This window comes from Poecilia mexicana, unplaced genomic scaffold (assembly GCF_051168715.1).
Source record: "Poecilia mexicana isolate PSO_F unplaced genomic scaffold, ASM5116871v1 scaffold_21, whole genome shotgun sequence".
Lineage (NCBI taxonomy): Eukaryota > Metazoa > Chordata > Actinopteri > Cyprinodontiformes > Poeciliidae > Poecilia > Poecilia mexicana.
This window is the reverse complement of record NW_028263390.1, coordinates 8,036,069-8,053,241: the sequence shown is the minus strand read 5'-3', so window position 1 is coordinate 8,053,241 and position 17,173 is coordinate 8,036,069. Positions and strand designations below refer to the sequence as shown.

Below are 17,173 nucleotides of genomic sequence, written 5' to 3'. Positions count from 1 at the left end.
CAAGTAAACAACTGCTGTTAGACTTGTTGCTCATCCTCTTCACTTGGCATAACCGTTCCTGTCAAACACCTCAGCTGTGTTCACCGCGCAGATGCACCGGACCTGAACACATTCGGTTTTCCACATCATCCAACAGAACACGAGCAGAAGCAGCAAAGTGATGTCTGTCAAACCCTTCAGGGGGATGACCTGGAGCTGATTGCAGCGTTCGTTTATTCACTTGTCTGTGCTTGCTTTTTCCAAAGCTTCGGGACAGCAGGAGGCTGTCAGCACATCGTCCGTCAGCACATCATCCGTCGACGGCAAGTCAGGACAGGATGCGGTCTGAGTGTGGCGCATCTGTTCATGCCAAAGAAAGTAGCCGCATGTTCGAGTTCACGCTCTGCATGTCATTGCTATGTGGGAGCAACGACTTAAAAACGCTGCTATTATCCACCTTAAGAGACATGAGAACATATTGGTATGCGTTTTATATATGGCTTTGTTTTAATCTACAACAGCCTGATGAGAAAAGCCACCAAGCTGATCATTTTACACAAGTTTAGATGCTTCTTACAATGTCTATGGTTGAAGAGCGGCCTAACAAGATGGAGTTGTAGCCCAGGTCTTTATGTGGAACTACAGCTGAAATCTCCTTAAAACTCATGAAGAACTTTAGCTTTGTAACATTAAGGCTTCTCGTATTCGTGATGCTTGTGTAACTTTTTCTACCTTATATTGTTTTTTATCACTCATCTTTCCATTACTATTCTTTCTTACGGGACTAGAATGATCTTTTGAGGCTTATCTTTCTCATACAGGGTGTTAATGACTTTGCTGTAACAAAGCAGTCTTTGTTATGAAAACTCCAACAATTCTGGGTTTGATTAGACATAATCATTAAACACGAAAGGAATAAATACTTAGAATATATTACTCTGTGTTTAATCTATCATGTTCGCCTTTTGAACTGAATTACTGGAATAAAGTACTCTTAGATAATATTCAGATTTGCTGAGATGTACCTGTATGTGTGTGTGTGTGTGTGTGTGTGTGTGTGAGTGTGTGTGTGTGTGTGTGTGTGTGTTCTGCGGGGTGCGTACCTGTTTTATGTGTTCTCGTTTCAGGTATTTCTCGCTGTAGTATTGCTCTTGGCGGAGTTTAAGCAGCTGCTGCTGTTGCTGCTCCTTCAGCTCTGCCAGTTTCTGGCCGCACTCCTGGTCCAGCTCACACAGTTCTTGGTCCAGAGTCGACAGCGAGTTTTCAGACCGACTTCGTGACAAACATAAAACAGAGTGAGACACATAAACAGACTCTAATTAGAGCCCCTGCAAAAATCCTTCAAGGGGGGATTTTATTGGTAAAACTAGAGAGAGCAATTGAATGTATGCAAACATACAAAATCAAATTATTGATTTTGACTACAGTATTAGCAATATTAACAACAACAACAAAAAAGCCCAAATAGCTGCATTAGGAAAAAGTCAAGAAAAATTGTATATTTCTTCTGGAAGTGCCTTAAAAAACATTTATGAGAATAAACTGATTCAAACATTTATAAAACTGAAAAAAGTTCATCCATAAATCTTTATAATTTCTAAAGGAAATAATATTTCAACGTTATTTTTAATACACACAGTGTATTCAAAATAATACAGTTTACCAGTTGTTTACTAAATGCATCACATCTTTTTTTATGCTGAGATCTTACAAATTATTGAATTGGGTAACAATTCAGAAAATAATTTCTTTAAATTAAAAACGTCCATCATTATGAACTTGAAGTCAAAGGTTAGAATGGGTCAGAAATTCAGCTATTGGACGTTTAAATCAACTTGATCGTAACTTAATCAAGTTTACATGAATTCAGACATCAAAGCAACTAGGAAGTAAAGCAGAAGGAGAGCGTCACCTACCTTTTCTTACCGTCACGTTTGTGGCTCTTCTGCAGGGTGGAGCGTCGCCTCTGATGCTGGCTCTGCAGCTCAGAGACGCGGGCCGTTTGCTCCTTGATCAGCTCGCTTGTTTTGCGGTGGTGTTTTTTGACCAGCTCCTTCATCTCCTTGTACTGCTTCCGCTGCTCCCGGACAAACCCCTTCTGCTGCTTCAACTCCTCCACTGTCTGAGCCTCCAGCTCTGGAACACCGCCAGAACGGTGACGGTGAAAATAAAAGTAGAGATTATAATTTGTACGTTCGTGATGACGTTTTCGGAAGAGTCAAGGAAGGCTTACTTACACAAAAATAACAGGAATAGCATTGATTACAGATTTAAGCTGAGAAGTTACTCGTGAGCAGCGTAGATCGTTTTGAACCCTACCAGTGAGGACGCTCTGTATGATGTCTTCTGTCTTCACTGATGGTTTTAGTGAACCTGTTCCCCCAAGCATATTAAGTAAGTGGCAGAAGATCTGGACCTTCGATTATTTGCAAAGGGCTGAGGAAGTCTCGTACCTGCAGACTGAGGCTGATGCCCAACAAGTGAAGGAGGTTTGGGGGCGATAATGGGAGTGTGACTCACTCCGTTCTCCGCAGGTACTGCTGCCCTCTGGTCCACTTTAGATTCCGCGGGCGCATCACTTCCTGCCTCCACCTGTTCATCAAATTAAGCACAAACATGCAGATCCGCTTCATTTCAAAAGAGTCAACTGGTTTCAACAGAAAACTACACACGGATAGCAGTGAACCTAAAAACAGCTTTAGAAATTTTTTATTTTTTTTCTATCTTCAGAGTTCACTTGTTTACCAGTGCTGTGTGGGCCAGTCTGTAAACATAGCGTTGGTAGCCCACTCTTAGCATTGCAGATGGTATCGAGTGCCAGCAGGTCTTACTTTCTCTCCTCACACTGAGAACGCTCGTACCACTTAAACTTTGATGCAAATCACTCAAGCCCGATCTTTGCTCTCTTTCTGTTCTCTCGCCACATTTATGCCCTCCCTTTCCACGCTCTAGATCATAAGGTCCCTGTTGCCATGGTCACAGCATGAAACAAGAAATCCTCTCGGGTAATCATATCAGCTGGCAAAGCAGATGAAAGAGGACCCTCAGGGACAGGCGTCCGTTGCGGTTCCCTTTGCTAATAACCTGGGTCCTGCCTCATCTCGCATGATAAATGTGTCCCCATTTTAATATTTTAAATTCTCACGTTTCTCTCAGAGATAATCCCCCTTTTTCTGTCTTTTCCCCATTGCTCTGCTTCTGCAGCTTTAAAATTTCAGAGCTTGAGCTTTAAACTACAAAGGCAGATGTTACAAAGCTGCACATATTTCTACAGTCCTGAGATACATGGTGAAACAAAGAAGCAAATCTAGTTGAATAAGTCACTTGCTATGTGCGAGCTATGCTAACACAGAATTTGCACATGAGCAGCAGCCTCAACAATCCCTGGCTGCTTATCCCCATTATGTCAGTTCAAACAAACTACATCTACACACCGACTGCCACTTGTTTCTACCTGCACGTTATGCTAAGTGCCTGATTTAATAGTTACCACTTTTAGTTTAGTTCCAGAATACAGAGACACGTCTTTGGTTCAGCTGGACAAATTAACACATTTTGTCAAATGTGCACATCTAAAGTGTTTTCAAACTACTCATCACATGAGGTTATTTGACACAAACAATCAAGGGATCCATTAATAACACCAGAATTCAATATACGTACAACTTAAATTACACTTAAATTCAGGTTTAAAGTTTTAAACTAGACGATCTTGTAAGATTTTATATAAAAATCACAACATCGCTGCTACACAGCTGGCTAAAGTTCAATTTATCATGGATGGCCTGGAATTAAAGTGGGGCAGACAGCCGGCTGATAGTATCCATAGGTATTTGTGGCAGGAATAAGATTAAGATTAATTAATTTATTCTTTCATTACATGGTTTAGAACAGCTTAAACTCTCCTGGTGATAATAAAACACTTCCTACATCATTTCGATCTAAACTGCATCTTAACAGTGCTTATTTGAAGAGGAAATCCGTTCTCTCTATAGCAAATTTCCAAAACTGTGCTATTTGCAGAGGGAGAGATAAATATTACTTTGTAGCAGACTCGAGTTCCCAACAAGATCAAAGTACTCCTCAAAGACTGTGAGAATAAAACCTCTCTGTGGGAATCTTGATCAGGATGGCAAGGATGTGAATGACGACATTTAAGTCAGTCTTAAATATGAAAGAATAGAGATTGTGTTTGAGGGTTTTTATCTGACCCTCAATTAAAATCATACAGGAAAGAATTTAGAAAATTTACTTTAACGTGTGACCAGCTTCACTCTGAGCTGTTTGCTATGCATATACAAAATTTCAAAAGAAGTTTAGAAAGCTAAAACGTCACCTAAATGTTTCCTGTGCATCCTAAATTTATTATGAGGAGGACGGTGGATTAGAGCGTTAACGGCGTCACCTGGAAGAAAACATTTGAAGTACCTCTATATATTTTATCAAGCTAAAATTTAGCATATAAAGGTTGGATGTCACGTGAACTGTCTAACAAGTGAAAAACACAACTTTATATCTCCTTTCTAGCTTATCTCAAATTGTTATCAAAATAGTAAATTGCATAAAAACCTACATAAATCCCAAAATATCAATTAGACATTTATGTAAAATGAGTTATACTTGAGGTAAAGCGTTTTTTTTTGTTGTTTTTTTTAATATTCACGTACCTCTTTGTCACCCTCCTCTTCTCCTCCTTCCTCTAAGGTGAGAGCAGCCAGCTGATTGGCTCTCTGCTCCATCAGGTTGACATAGCGGATGGGATTGGACAAGGCTTCAATGACGTCTAAGGAGCAGGGAGGAAAAAAAACAAAAAACATTTGGTACTCCCAGATGACAAAACAGGATTTCTATTTCCTTTCTCTCCCAATGACTTACCTGCAAACGTGTCTGGGACGTAGTCCTTCACTTCAACGTGAACAAAGAGGGCGGGCAGCATCAGCGACTGGTTCTTCTCGTTCCTTAGACTGATATATCGATAACCTGAAACACAAATGAGAGATGTTACATTTCTGCAAAGGAAGAAAATGATGCGCTTTAATGTCTTGTAAAATGTAACATTCTTACGCATGTTAATATGTAATGTTTACTTTAAAAAAAAAAAAAAAAAAACAGCAGCATTTAATATGGTTTTAAATTACATTGAGAAGAAATGAGTTTTGTCACCTGGACGGATGGCTGAAACAGGCATGATGCGGTGGCCAATAAACTTTCCTCCTTCTTCAAACACTGCTATCCTCAGTGAAGCCAGTGTAGGAAGGACGACCTAAACATAACAGCATATACAGCATCAGATGACATCATAGGAATAATAAAAGGTGATTTTTTAATTTTTTTATAATGTTCTAGTCCAGTTTATATTAAGATCCAGCTCATAATCTGGTTTTTCACTGTTTACTTTGATGCATTTGCCAGTATTTCTAAACAGAAAGCACTGTACTGTGCTAAATTAAATGATTTCCCCAAACAAAAAATATGCTATTCTGGGATATTTTAAATGACCCTCTAAAAGTACACGTTATAGGAGTGAAAAAAAAAGAAGAAAAAAGATAAAACTGAGTTGTAAAGGTGATGATGAAGAGCTTTATGAAAGAAGTCTTACCAAATACGTGTATGGTACTTAGAACATTTCAGTAAATAAATACATAAATAAAAATAATAATAATAAAAAAGAGTATTATTAAGCATTATTAAGCACGATCTATTATTTAGCATTGCAGATTAATAAGACCCAATTCAGTTCCATACACTCATCATATTTTACATCAAGGTATCTATAATTTTATCCTTGAGTAAATTTGTACTTTGTGATTTTGTACATGTCAGGAAAATCAACTTTATTAAATTTCTTACACATGAAGTGAAGTTTTAACACAAAGTTCACCTTTTTGAAAACAATGGCCTCTTCTTCCCAGAGAGGGTTGATGGCATTGCCCTGAGATGTCTTGGTCTTGAACGCTTTCCTCTTGGTGTCCACTGGCAGGCCAAACATGTCGATCTCCACGTATGTGCCTACTTTCTTATCGGTCAGGAACTGACCTGAGATGATCTGCAATAAATAAATGAAAATGAAGTCACTGCGTGACTGAGCGAAGGACATTCTGGATCCAGAACCAGATCAGAAACATAATCGCATTTTGCAAACCAGTCGTGCAACTAGGGCTGTTGTAAACGAATATTTTAGTAATCGAGTAATCTATCGATTATTCTTACGATTAATCGAGTAATCGGATAAAAAAAAATTATAAAATGAAATATTGGTAAATCTGGCATAATACCGGTGTTACTATCAGATATCAATATCAGTCCAATTTTTCATATTTGAGCATCCCTAACAGTTGCTTTTTTTTGTAGTTTAGAAAACTAACCTGTAACAATAATAGCTCACTTTCTAAGTTAACCAGAAGAAAAGTTATAGAAAAATCTGAAATTATATTGAATTTAATAACAAAGAGGCAGGCTCACAAATATGCTTATAAAAAATGTCTACAATCCAGCTTTTAGTTTATGTATTCATCTTCAGTGAGTTTAATAGATTAATTAAACTCACCTTGCCACCTAACCTGTCACGCTTTGGGTTTGAAAATACGGGAAATGCCGCCTGGAGTGGGAGGAGAGGGCGAATGAACGAACGTAAGATGGGGTGGAGGGGAGGAAATAGACCAGCGGACTGACGAACCGTTAGACCGGGGGACGAACACGGGGGGAAGCAATACGGGATATTTACGACACCTTCACTGGTCACACTCAGAAACTCATCTACCAGCCATGTACGATGCGCTCCGCCACCCGTTTCTTCAGACCGGGATATGAAATTTATTGTGCGGTTCGTCGGTAAAGCTACATTTACACGGTAAGCATCAGCTACTCAGCCGCCCGCCCTGTTCAGGCTATCCGCTCACCTCAGCGCTCTTCCCGCCGTTCGCTTTCAACCAGCAGCCCCGGAGGAGAAATGCTGCCGTACTCCAGGCATTCCCCCAGTCATTTTAAGGATGCTTATTGGTTCCCCAAAAACGATAAAAAGTCGGGCATTATCATCAATCAATAAAATCCCCACGGGCCAATCTTGAAGATTGGACTTTATGCCGCTGAGACTTAGCTTTTGTCAACAACTCAGAGGCGGAAGTGAGAGCTCCGCGCAACGCAAATGAAGTCCTGGTCGGAACACGGTGCGCTAACTAATAAAACATAAATTAACGAAGCTTCGAGGCGGGTAAATTTTCCTCGAGGAATTTTAGTAATCGAGGTACTCGAATCATTCGAGGAATCGTTTCAGCCCTACGTGCAACGTTTTCATTGAACCCTGACCTGATTTCGAGTGACACACGCTCTGATAAATAAAACGCCCTCTGCCACATGCTATTCTAGCAGGTAAGCAAACACAGACAAACCTACAGAGGCTGAATGGGATCAATATGAACATACACACACCTTGACAGACAGCGTGTTGGCGACTATCCCGTCTACTGTGCTCTCAGTAAAAGGATCGAAGTGTTTATCCGGCCGTCTCATGAACTCTGGTTTCAGCCTGTAGCCACATTTCCCATTGTACTCGTACATGCCCAGGTTCAGCTGCATCGATAAGTCTGAGGACGACAGACAGGATTTTTTTTTTTTCTGCACGCTGTAGACGAATAAAGCTTTTAGCCAATTAGATTTATTAAAAAAGATGTTGCCGTCTTCCCTCACCGATAGTTTGGAAGTTGAGAGCCACCAGCTGACAGCCGGCGTTCCAGAAGAGCTGCGGATTGTAGTTGGATGAATCTACTCGAGTACCTTTAGGGTAGATCCTGCTCAGCTGCAGCTTGTTGTATCTGAGCACAGTCGGTTAAGTAAAGAACAGCTGCATGTAAGTGCACAGCTTAGTCATCAAACTACAAAGCACTCCACTTTGAATTGTAGGAATAAGTTAAAATAATAATAAAGGAGGAGGAATCCCATCAAAGTCCTCAGCTTCACCTCAAAACAACAACTAGACCTTTAAAACCTAGATCCCAAAACCTCATCCGAATGCCGAGTCTCTGTGATGGCTTCAATGTAAACTGCGACAAAAGATTTTGGACTGTGAGACACAAATTTAACCACACACTTGTTCATATCTGGAAACGGCACGTGGTCAAAGAGACATATGTTCACATAACAGTGAGGTATGTAGATATTTGAGCCTATATGTGTCATTTTGACCTTCTTTAAAGTGAATCCATCATAAAAATCAGACTTCTGCACCCAGTTTGTATTTAAAAATAATTAAAGTTGTATTTTGCATCATCGGCGCTCTCCAAAAAGAACTGCTAAAATGAATAATTCAAAAGCTAAATGATTATGACTATCGCGTCACAGATGCACACATGACCTAAACTGTTGTTGTTGCTGCTGCTGATGTCACTGTTGCTGTTATGGAGTGAAACCGCAACACAGAATAAACGGGAGATGAAAAAGCACAGAAGCAGAGCGAAGCTGGCCTCTATCTGCTTCAAGTCATTACCGTCAGAGCGGAAACCAGACGAGCAAAACTACAAATGTTTTCCAGACGGTAAAAAGCAGAACGCTGTGCTTAAAGAAGGATACTCCACAAACTCGACTGGAGACTTTGTCAGTTGCTCCAAAGCTTTGGTCTCTACGAAGGAGGACATCTGGAAGCTCCGGTTGATCTCTGCAGGTCAACGTGGGAACATTAAATAAAGCAGCAGCTGTTTTTAAACACAATTAACTTCTTATTGTGAGAATAGGCATTTAAACTGCATTATTTCCACACTTCTTACAAGAAACCTTCATTTTTATTTAATTATCTTCTACTAAAGCAAAACATATCACTGTTTACAGTTATATAACACAGAATACACGAAAAGTTAACATGGGTGGTTTTTCTCAGTATGCCTAAGTAAAGGCATACTAAGAAAATAGTTCCCATTCACTATTACACTTGTGAAATGTTGATGGATCTTGCTTACTTTTGGACGTCTCGAAGCAGTAAAACTTGACAGGCTGGATGTAGATGACCAGGTTGGACATTTCCTCTGTGGCGAACGCCTCACTGCCTGCTGTGCCCTGTGCATGAACAGACACGACATCTTTAAGCTGTTCTCACACTCTTTCGTGTTTGCCAAGTACAACAGAATATTGAAAATGTTGTTTTAAGTGAATTATTCGCAAAGTTGGTCTGGCTGCCACATCAGCATGCTGAGGTGACAAGATCCTCATCGCTGCAGACAGAGCAGCTGCATAGTGTAGCGTTAGATTAAGTTGTGTTCTGATAAAAAGTATTTATAATCCAACTTTGCGGCAAAATTTTGGAAGTACATGTGCTAATTCTGAAGCAGTGGCGCTTATGTGTAGATATGGCATACTCTGGCTTAATGTTGGAGAGGTAGGAGGGCAACTCTTGAGTGCTGGAGAAGCATCCAGCTAAGGGAGTATATGGTCGCCATGGAAACACAAGGTATAAAGTAGTGTGACGAAGGTCAGGAAAAAATAGAAAAAAAGCAAATCTGCTCTAAGCAACAGGGGACCAGTAGTTCACTTCAATTCAAATAGGTAAGCAAAATAACACTCTTTATCAACTGGAGTTTAGCTTACATTGACTCAGTTTGCTGTCATTTTAAAGGATTGAAATCCAGCTAAACAACATTTCTATCTAGGTAAACAGACAGTTTTTAAAAGTACAGCTACACTGGTGTTCACCTGTACAACAGATTGAACTGGAAATAAAACAGATCCCCCCCCCACCCAAGTCGGCTTTATGGAGATATGGAGGGTGAAACAGCAAAGGCAGTGGTTCAAAGAAAGTGAAGAATCCAATGAAAAGAAGGGTGGCTTTGAGTTAGGGACCCCTCTGAAGCCCCCAAAGCTGTTAGCAGAAAATTGCTCAGATACTTCTTCAAGTCCAGTGGGGTAAAGACCAATAGAGAAGGTCACTGTTGCACATTGCAATAACCTTCAACAAAGCCTCTGCGACAGAAGAGGAGACCCTGATGCTGAAATGCATCGCCTCCCTGCTTTGGACACAATCTTTTATTTGCTTTTCCTTTTGGTTAACAATAACCTGCACAAATCTTTTTCCACTTTGGAATTATTGAAGTATTTTTCAAGCTCAGTTTGAAGCGTCTTTTAAATACAACAATGACTGATTAAAAGGGTTTTTACTCATATAAATATATATATATATATATATATATATATATATATATATATATATATATATATATATATATATATATATATATATATATATATCTAACATTTGAGGACTTCCTCAGATGTGCAAAAAAAAACCTATTCAAACAATTATAAATCATTAGCACTATTTAAAAACTGATACAGTGGCTTGTAGAAAGATTTACACTCCTTGAAACTTTTCATGTTCAGTCACATCCCGACCATACATATTTACATCCTGGTAAATATTCTTGAAATTTTGTAGCTGAATGTAAATTAGAGCAAACATTTTTAGAAATTAAAATCTGAAAAGTTTGGCAATGCTATGCATCTAGCCGATAACCTCAATAAAATTCAGTACAAATAAAATAGTAAGTAACTAAATAGAAGCTACATGTGTATAATTAAGTCTCTATGACAATACAGGAACAGTATCATGAAGTTTTTTTTAAAGATAGAGTTAGATTATAAAACATCTACATGCAAAACAAAGTGTGTTGCAGAAAATCAACACTGCACACAGTTTCATCCAGATACTTGAAAAAAATAAATTAATTACTTTCATCTCAATGAAAGTAATGAGGTGCTTTTATATTTGCTGATAATTAAAAGTATCAGCAAATATACTACAGGCAAAGAGAGCCTGAATGCAAGGTAATTAAATGAATAGTTAATATTAATTGCAGTATCTTTGCTATAAAGACATTGCTGAATCACTCCATCCAGTCAGGCTGAGCTTGAGCTGTTTAGCAAAGAAGAATGAGCAGAAGTGTTCCTCCATCAAAGTGCAAAGATGTAGAAACGTCACCTCGAAGAGCCGGTTGTGATTCAGTTGGAGATGAACGCAAAAAGTCAGGACAATTTTAAGATTTTTATTTGTGACGTGTGTGCCACGTCCCCCCATACACACCTCATCCATGGAGCCCTTTTTACAGTCATCATCGTCGTCATCCTCATCGTCGCTTTCGGCCTCCACCTCACCTAAAATACGAGTTACCGTTAAATTAAAATGAATTGCTTAAGTTTGTTTGACATTTCCACAAAGACGAGGCAAATGCCTCACTGACCTTTTTAAGTATTGATCATGTTTTCGTAGCTTTATTTAGTAAGAAGTTCTATCCATTAACCTTAAAATAACAAGGCGAGTCTTCCACCAAGAAGCTGTAACTGATGGAGCTCAGTGACAGATATTTATTTTAATATTAAGCTGAAACTCACCCAGCCTCTCTGCATGCACAATGAGAGACCGACTCGGTATCTTCATCCATATCTTAGCTCACACTGACACAGGAAATTATGTGCAAGACAATGATCAAAGTGACCTACAGCTCCTGCCTAATGAGGACCACACAAATGATTTTAAGCTTAGGTCATCACTCACCAATAGACTTCCTGCCATGTGGTCTCAGGTTGAGCTCAGCGCCGTCAGAGGGTTGTGACGAATCGGCCATCTCTTCTTTAGTTGAACCTTTGGAGGAAATAAAAAAAAACAAACAAAAAAAACAATTTTCATTTTTGTTGCTGTTTTTTCAAACTCCATTTACTGTTTGCACTTTATTTTTGATTCACTTGCTAAAATAGATAAAAACTGAGTTCTTTTATTCTTTCAATGCCACTACACAGATAAAAATATTTGTAGTCTGTACAGATTCACCTAATTATTGCTTCTGAATGTACTGGTTAAAATGATTTGGGATTAGGCGCTGAGGTGCCACAGGAGTAAAGCACAACCCATGTGTGGAAAGTCCTCAATGTGACCATCACAGGTTCGAGTCCTGGATGACCCCTGATGACCTTTGTCGCATATCTTACCCCTCCCTCATTATCCACTTTCCTGTCTGACCACTCTCAAATAAAGACTCAATATTAAAAAAAAAAAAAAAAAAAAAAAAAAAAAGATTTGGTGCTGGCATACTCATGTTCTATCACTAGGGGGCAGTGTGTGCAAGAAATACAGCATGAATTCTAGGAATAAGAGGTGGACTTTACAACAAGGCACACGCACACAAATACACACACACATTTGAAAGACCAAATAAAATGTGCGGCACACTACAGCCTGGCTGTTAACAGATCTGAGAAAACTCAAGCCAGGGAGCAGCTGTGATACAGTTACAACATAATGCACACACAGCTGCACGCACACACACACGCAAACACACACACCGACAAGTTGACGGCTGCCACTGGCTAGTATTTAAGGAGCCCCAGAAGGTGTGTGCAGCAGCCAATAATATTCTGGACTGATGGAAAGAGCCATAAAAATGATAAAATGCAGAACAACAGTAGGGTTTTGCTTCGCTGCTTCAGTCTCTGGGCGCCAGAGAAGTTTTGGTCCACAGCACATTTTGAGCCAGATGGTTACATTTTACATCATAAAACATATCCGACAGTGTCTCTTGCTAAGATCTTTTTTTTTGTGATAATCTGAAAGCGTGTGCGCGATATCAGGTGTGCCGTACCTGCGCTGGGGGAGGACGGCTCACATACGCTGGAGGAATCACTGTAAGTGTTGGAAACCTGTTCAGAGAGCTTTTTCTTGGTGCTTCCTTCGGCTTTCTGATGTTTCTTTTTATTCTTCACCAGGATCTTCCCCATCAGCTCCATGGGGCTGGGAAGTGGGACTCCAGCGTCAAGCTGAAAGGAGCGGAGACGAAGATGGAGAGACAGAGAGATAACTGTGAAAACGGGGGAATGTGTTTCAGTTCAGAATGCCTAAAAATCACCTTGAAAACCTGAAAACGTAAACAAAGTGCAAAAATCGCTTATGATGTCTTATTTGAGGTTGTTCAAAAATGTAAATTTATGTTAGTGAGAAGAAAAAAAAAAAGTTCTCTGGAGATCCTAAGAAGCTGTGCTGATCATTACAGATCAACACCTCAATCAGCGTCTTGGGAGGAAACTGAGCATTAAACCCAAACTCATAAGAGAGCGAGCCTGAAGTCGGCAGAGTTTTGAATTATTAATGGGATGCACTGCTTTAGGATCACTGTGTTTAGCCTTATCAATAATTCATTTCTTAAAAAAAAAGAAGTTTGCAGTAATGATGAGTACATATACACATGCACAGCTGCAGTGTTAACAACTTATCAGTCATGAACATATTCTTGTTTCCTCTGTCTTTCTGAATGTTTACAACAAAGGGGAGTTTAGTGATTCACGCAGCAGATTAAGACAAGATTTAACAGCCTAATAACCTACTTTCTACACAAAACCTCTCTGCTGTTGTTGCAGGGAAATGATGCTAAAACGATTAGACATCCTGTTTGCATCGGCTTCAAATGGTTCTACTCACACCACTGGAAGATGCATTAAATCTTGACTCCAAGCAGATGCAATAAAAACATACAAAAAATATAGCTTTATTGAAGTAAAGCTCATCTGTAATCAGGTCAGCTTTCTCTAGAATCCATAAACAGTTGTTTGTGCACTTTACTGGACGGTTCTCTCCTATTGCCAGACACTTTTTGCTTTAAAACGTCATAAGCTGCATCTCTTGAGCGACTGTTGCCTACTAGCTTTCACCTGTCACAACATGCCACGAATAATCGTTGCCACAGTCATGAAAAATGCTGTAATTACACTGTGTAGGATGAAATAAAATAAATATTAGGTTTCGGTTTTGCTGCTCTAGGTTACTGTTTTTCTGGCTGAAAAATTGGAATCAATACTTTTGCACAGGTTTGAACTTCTGCAGTTGCAGACTCTGCAAGTAACAATTTACATAAACCAATTAAAAAAGGCAATCTCACTATATAGATTTGTTTGACAATTGTAACACAAAGTGATATAAGTTACAGAAAAATTTAAAACCCAAATTCTTACTTTGGACAAATAAAGAAGGATTTTTAGGATGGAAATGGCAATCGAGTGAAATCATGGTTGGGTTTCCTTTTGCATGAATGACTGGATCATTGCAGTGTGGCGGTCAGGCTCTGGCTCTGCTGACGGGTTAAAGAAGCTCAGGTTGCTTTGATAGGAGCCTTAAGCTCGTCTACATTGTTTGCATATCTTCCTCTCGAGGAAACCCTTTCTTCATGGGTTTTAGTTCAAGAGTTTGTTGGCCAGTCAAGCATAGTGATACCATTCTCATCCAACCGGTTTATGGTACCTTTGGCAGTGTGGGCAGCTGGCAGGTCTTGCTCAAAAAATGAAATCAGTATTTTCAAAAAGCTCATCAGCTTTTCCTGGTTGAACCCCAGCAGACGACACGTCGCCACAAATCATCACCGACTGAGGAAACATCGCACTGGACCTTCAAGCAAAGTGAAATCTGGGCCCCTCTGCTCTTCTCCACTTAATTTGGACCTTGATTTCCAAATTAAGAGAAAAATTTATTGTAAAGAAGAACTTAGGACCACTCATCCAGAGTCTAATGCCATCTCTAAGTGATTTAACACAGTGGATGGGACAGTCTGTGTTTGGTAACTCCTACAGCAGCGACTCCAGCAGCAGTCCATGCATCATCAATCCCCTTCAAGCTCTTGAATGGTATTTGGTTTATGATTCTCCCAAGGATGTTATTATCTCTGAAGCTTCTGGACCATTTTTTTTACCCTACGTCAACATTCTATTGATGTACTCGGCTACATCCTTAGCCGAACAACCAGCAAATCCCTTTTGAGGCTCACAATCTTAGTAGAGAGCGTCACAGACTGTCAGCAGAACAACTCTTAAGGTGCCATTCTTCCTCTTGATTGTGAAGACTATATGACACATTTGTTCTGTATTTAAAGGCGTTTTAAAATTTGCCTTCTGTTGTATTCAGACTTTCTGAGAACCTGAATTTTGAATTTAAAATATCTCTCTCTCTCTATGTAATGGCTCTATATAATAAACAGGTTACTTTCTGACCCGGATCACAAAAATAAAATTAAACTTTTAACAATAGTCGCTTATATTAATTTTTCACCTGGAGTTTAACCTTAATTTCATTTTTCTGACATAACCTTTATACTGAAAAACAAGTTCCATTTTAACTCTTATAACAAAACTAATGTCAGATTCTACCTTTATGTCGTTAGACTTTGTAGGAAAACAAATAATTCAATCAAAAGCCAGGTGATATACAATGTGACGAGTCAGACCAGTGGCAGTGATGGAGAGCTGACATTTCAGCTTGAAGCTGCGTCGTCTTCCTCTTCGGTGGGTGGAATATTGTTTTGCAGTCTTCTGTCTGCACTCGCTTCCACGTATTATCCTCAGTCCTGTCTGCTTTCTGCCTGAGTGCATTGCTGCTTGCCAATTCTGGTTTGTCAGCTGCTTCCATCAACAGGATTGAAAAGAACTTCAAGACAAACATTTCATTTCTAAAACAACGAGGTATATTTTTTGGTTATTGTGACGAAGATATCTGCACTTCACGACCTTCACGAGTATTGTAGCTAAAGTAATGAAGCACCATTGTTGTTTACTGAACAGATTGCTTATAGCTCCGGTGTAAAAAACCCCCAAATAAATAAAACTAATAGACAGTGATGAATTTGTTGGAGTTCATTGAAAAGATGTAGAATTTCTTCTGAAAAGTGATTCAAATGTAAGTAATTTTCTCATGCGTATCTAAAAGTCTTTGATATGTTAGATGCATCTACTAAAATACACTGTAAAATGAGATTGCTTGTTTTAAAAATATGCTGAATAATATATTTTGACATTGTGTCACATGTTCTTATCCAGAGTTTCAAAGGACTTGACAAGCTGCTGGGTAGCTTACGCCACACTGAACATGGATAAGAGAAGGCAAAGCCGAGAGCTGTTTGAGCATGACGCTGTTCTCCAAGTAGCTTCATGTTCGTGTGGCCATAGCGGCTAATATAATTAAAATCTTTAAGATTCATGGAGCTATAGCCAATCTCCTAGAGTGGACCGAAGAGGAAATGCGACCCAGAATGATTACATAGATAGTGCGGATGATAGAAAAACCACACCACTAATGGCTCCACGGAGGAAGACCATGGAAATCTAACCCTAACAGGTTTTAACAACCCCCAGAAGAAAATGGATGGAAAATGGAAATCTAAAGCAAAGTTTAATTTGTGTTAAATACTGAATAATCCACAAAGGATACAAATCAGCTTTAAGTTTTCAGCAGTACAGAGATAATTGTGCTTTTTTTTCTCTCCTGCTTTTGTTCATCGTGGAAGGAAACCAACAAATTAGTCTGCATCCGTAAATGTCGTGAAAAAGATCTTTGCAAAGAGGAGATGAAGGAGGAACTTCAGTTCTACGAAATCTTAATCCTCTTTATCCTCACCCTTGGTTGAGCTGGAACCAATCTAGCTACATTACCCTATCTGACAGTGTGCCTACGGACTCACAGAGCTGATACTCTATTCGATATGCAGTATACATGGCTGCCTCATGCCAGAGGGGAGTGGTTGTCATTGCTCTCACCTTTCCCAGTTATTACAAGCTCAGTGGTAAAAAAAATCTCATTCTTCAAAGGTACCTTCGCTCTCTGTTCCTCCGGCTCCACCCTCGGTGTGCCTCTCGTTTTCTCCCTCCCCTTCACTTTCCCTCCTCCGCCACTCTATTCAAAAGGCTTCTCCCTGATAATACTTCAATGTCAAACCCTGTCAGAGGGCTGTAATTCTCAGATGGATGCATCTTTGGCAGGCGGCAGGACTGGTGGAACTCCCTGCGTGTGTGAGATACTGCTGCCTCAGAGTGGTGGGAACTTTCGCTCCTCCACGGTGTTATACCAACAGGGACAGCAATTTCCCCGCTGAAAAATGCGAGGGGGATAACTTCTGTGCTAAAGTGTGTGTGCTGCATGTGTGTGTGTGTGTGTGTTTTCAAGTTCGGAGAACGTGTGTGTGAGAGTTTGTACGACAAGTGTCTATATTTGCCTCGCGCGGGATGCCTGCGTCATCACACACACACAAAGACGTCTTTTGGGTGGAGGGGGTATTGGAGGGAGGGTTGAGCATTTGGCCACAAAGGGACAATGCAAGCTTTTCTCCTGTAGCCATGGCAACAGAGGAAAGGCTGATAAAGGGCTGCCAAGGAAAGCCATGTTGTGATTACAGCATAAAACACTTTC

The 17,173-nt window shown here is 39.8% G+C and overlaps 1 protein-coding gene across 1 annotated transcript in view; it reads right to left on the bottom strand.

Moving 5' to 3' along the window:
* plcb1l (phospholipase C beta 1-like) overlaps positions 1–17,173 on the bottom strand; it is a 114,694-nt gene that overhangs the window by 20,830 nt on the left and 76,691 nt on the right. The window contains exons 14-28 of the mRNA XM_015001910.2: positions 12,594–12,768; positions 11,513–11,599; positions 11,042–11,112; positions 8,928–9,024; positions 8,545–8,629; positions 7,666–7,790; positions 7,408–7,562; positions 5,861–6,025; positions 5,143–5,242; positions 4,855–4,959; positions 4,647–4,762; positions 2,433–2,571; positions 2,299–2,352; positions 1,896–2,115; positions 1,083–1,251 (exon numbers count right to left, since the gene is read on the bottom strand). Coding sequence (XP_014857396.2) covers positions 1,083–1,251; positions 1,896–2,115; positions 2,299–2,352; positions 2,433–2,571; positions 4,647–4,762; positions 4,855–4,959; positions 5,143–5,242; positions 5,861–6,025; positions 7,408–7,562; positions 7,666–7,790; positions 8,545–8,629; positions 8,928–9,024; positions 11,042–11,112; positions 11,513–11,599; positions 12,594–12,768 — 1,863 coding nt within the window. The remainder of the gene's footprint in view (positions 1–1,082; positions 1,252–1,895; positions 2,116–2,298; positions 2,353–2,432; positions 2,572–4,646; positions 4,763–4,854; positions 4,960–5,142; positions 5,243–5,860; positions 6,026–7,407; positions 7,563–7,665; positions 7,791–8,544; positions 8,630–8,927; positions 9,025–11,041; positions 11,113–11,512; positions 11,600–12,593; positions 12,769–17,173) is intronic.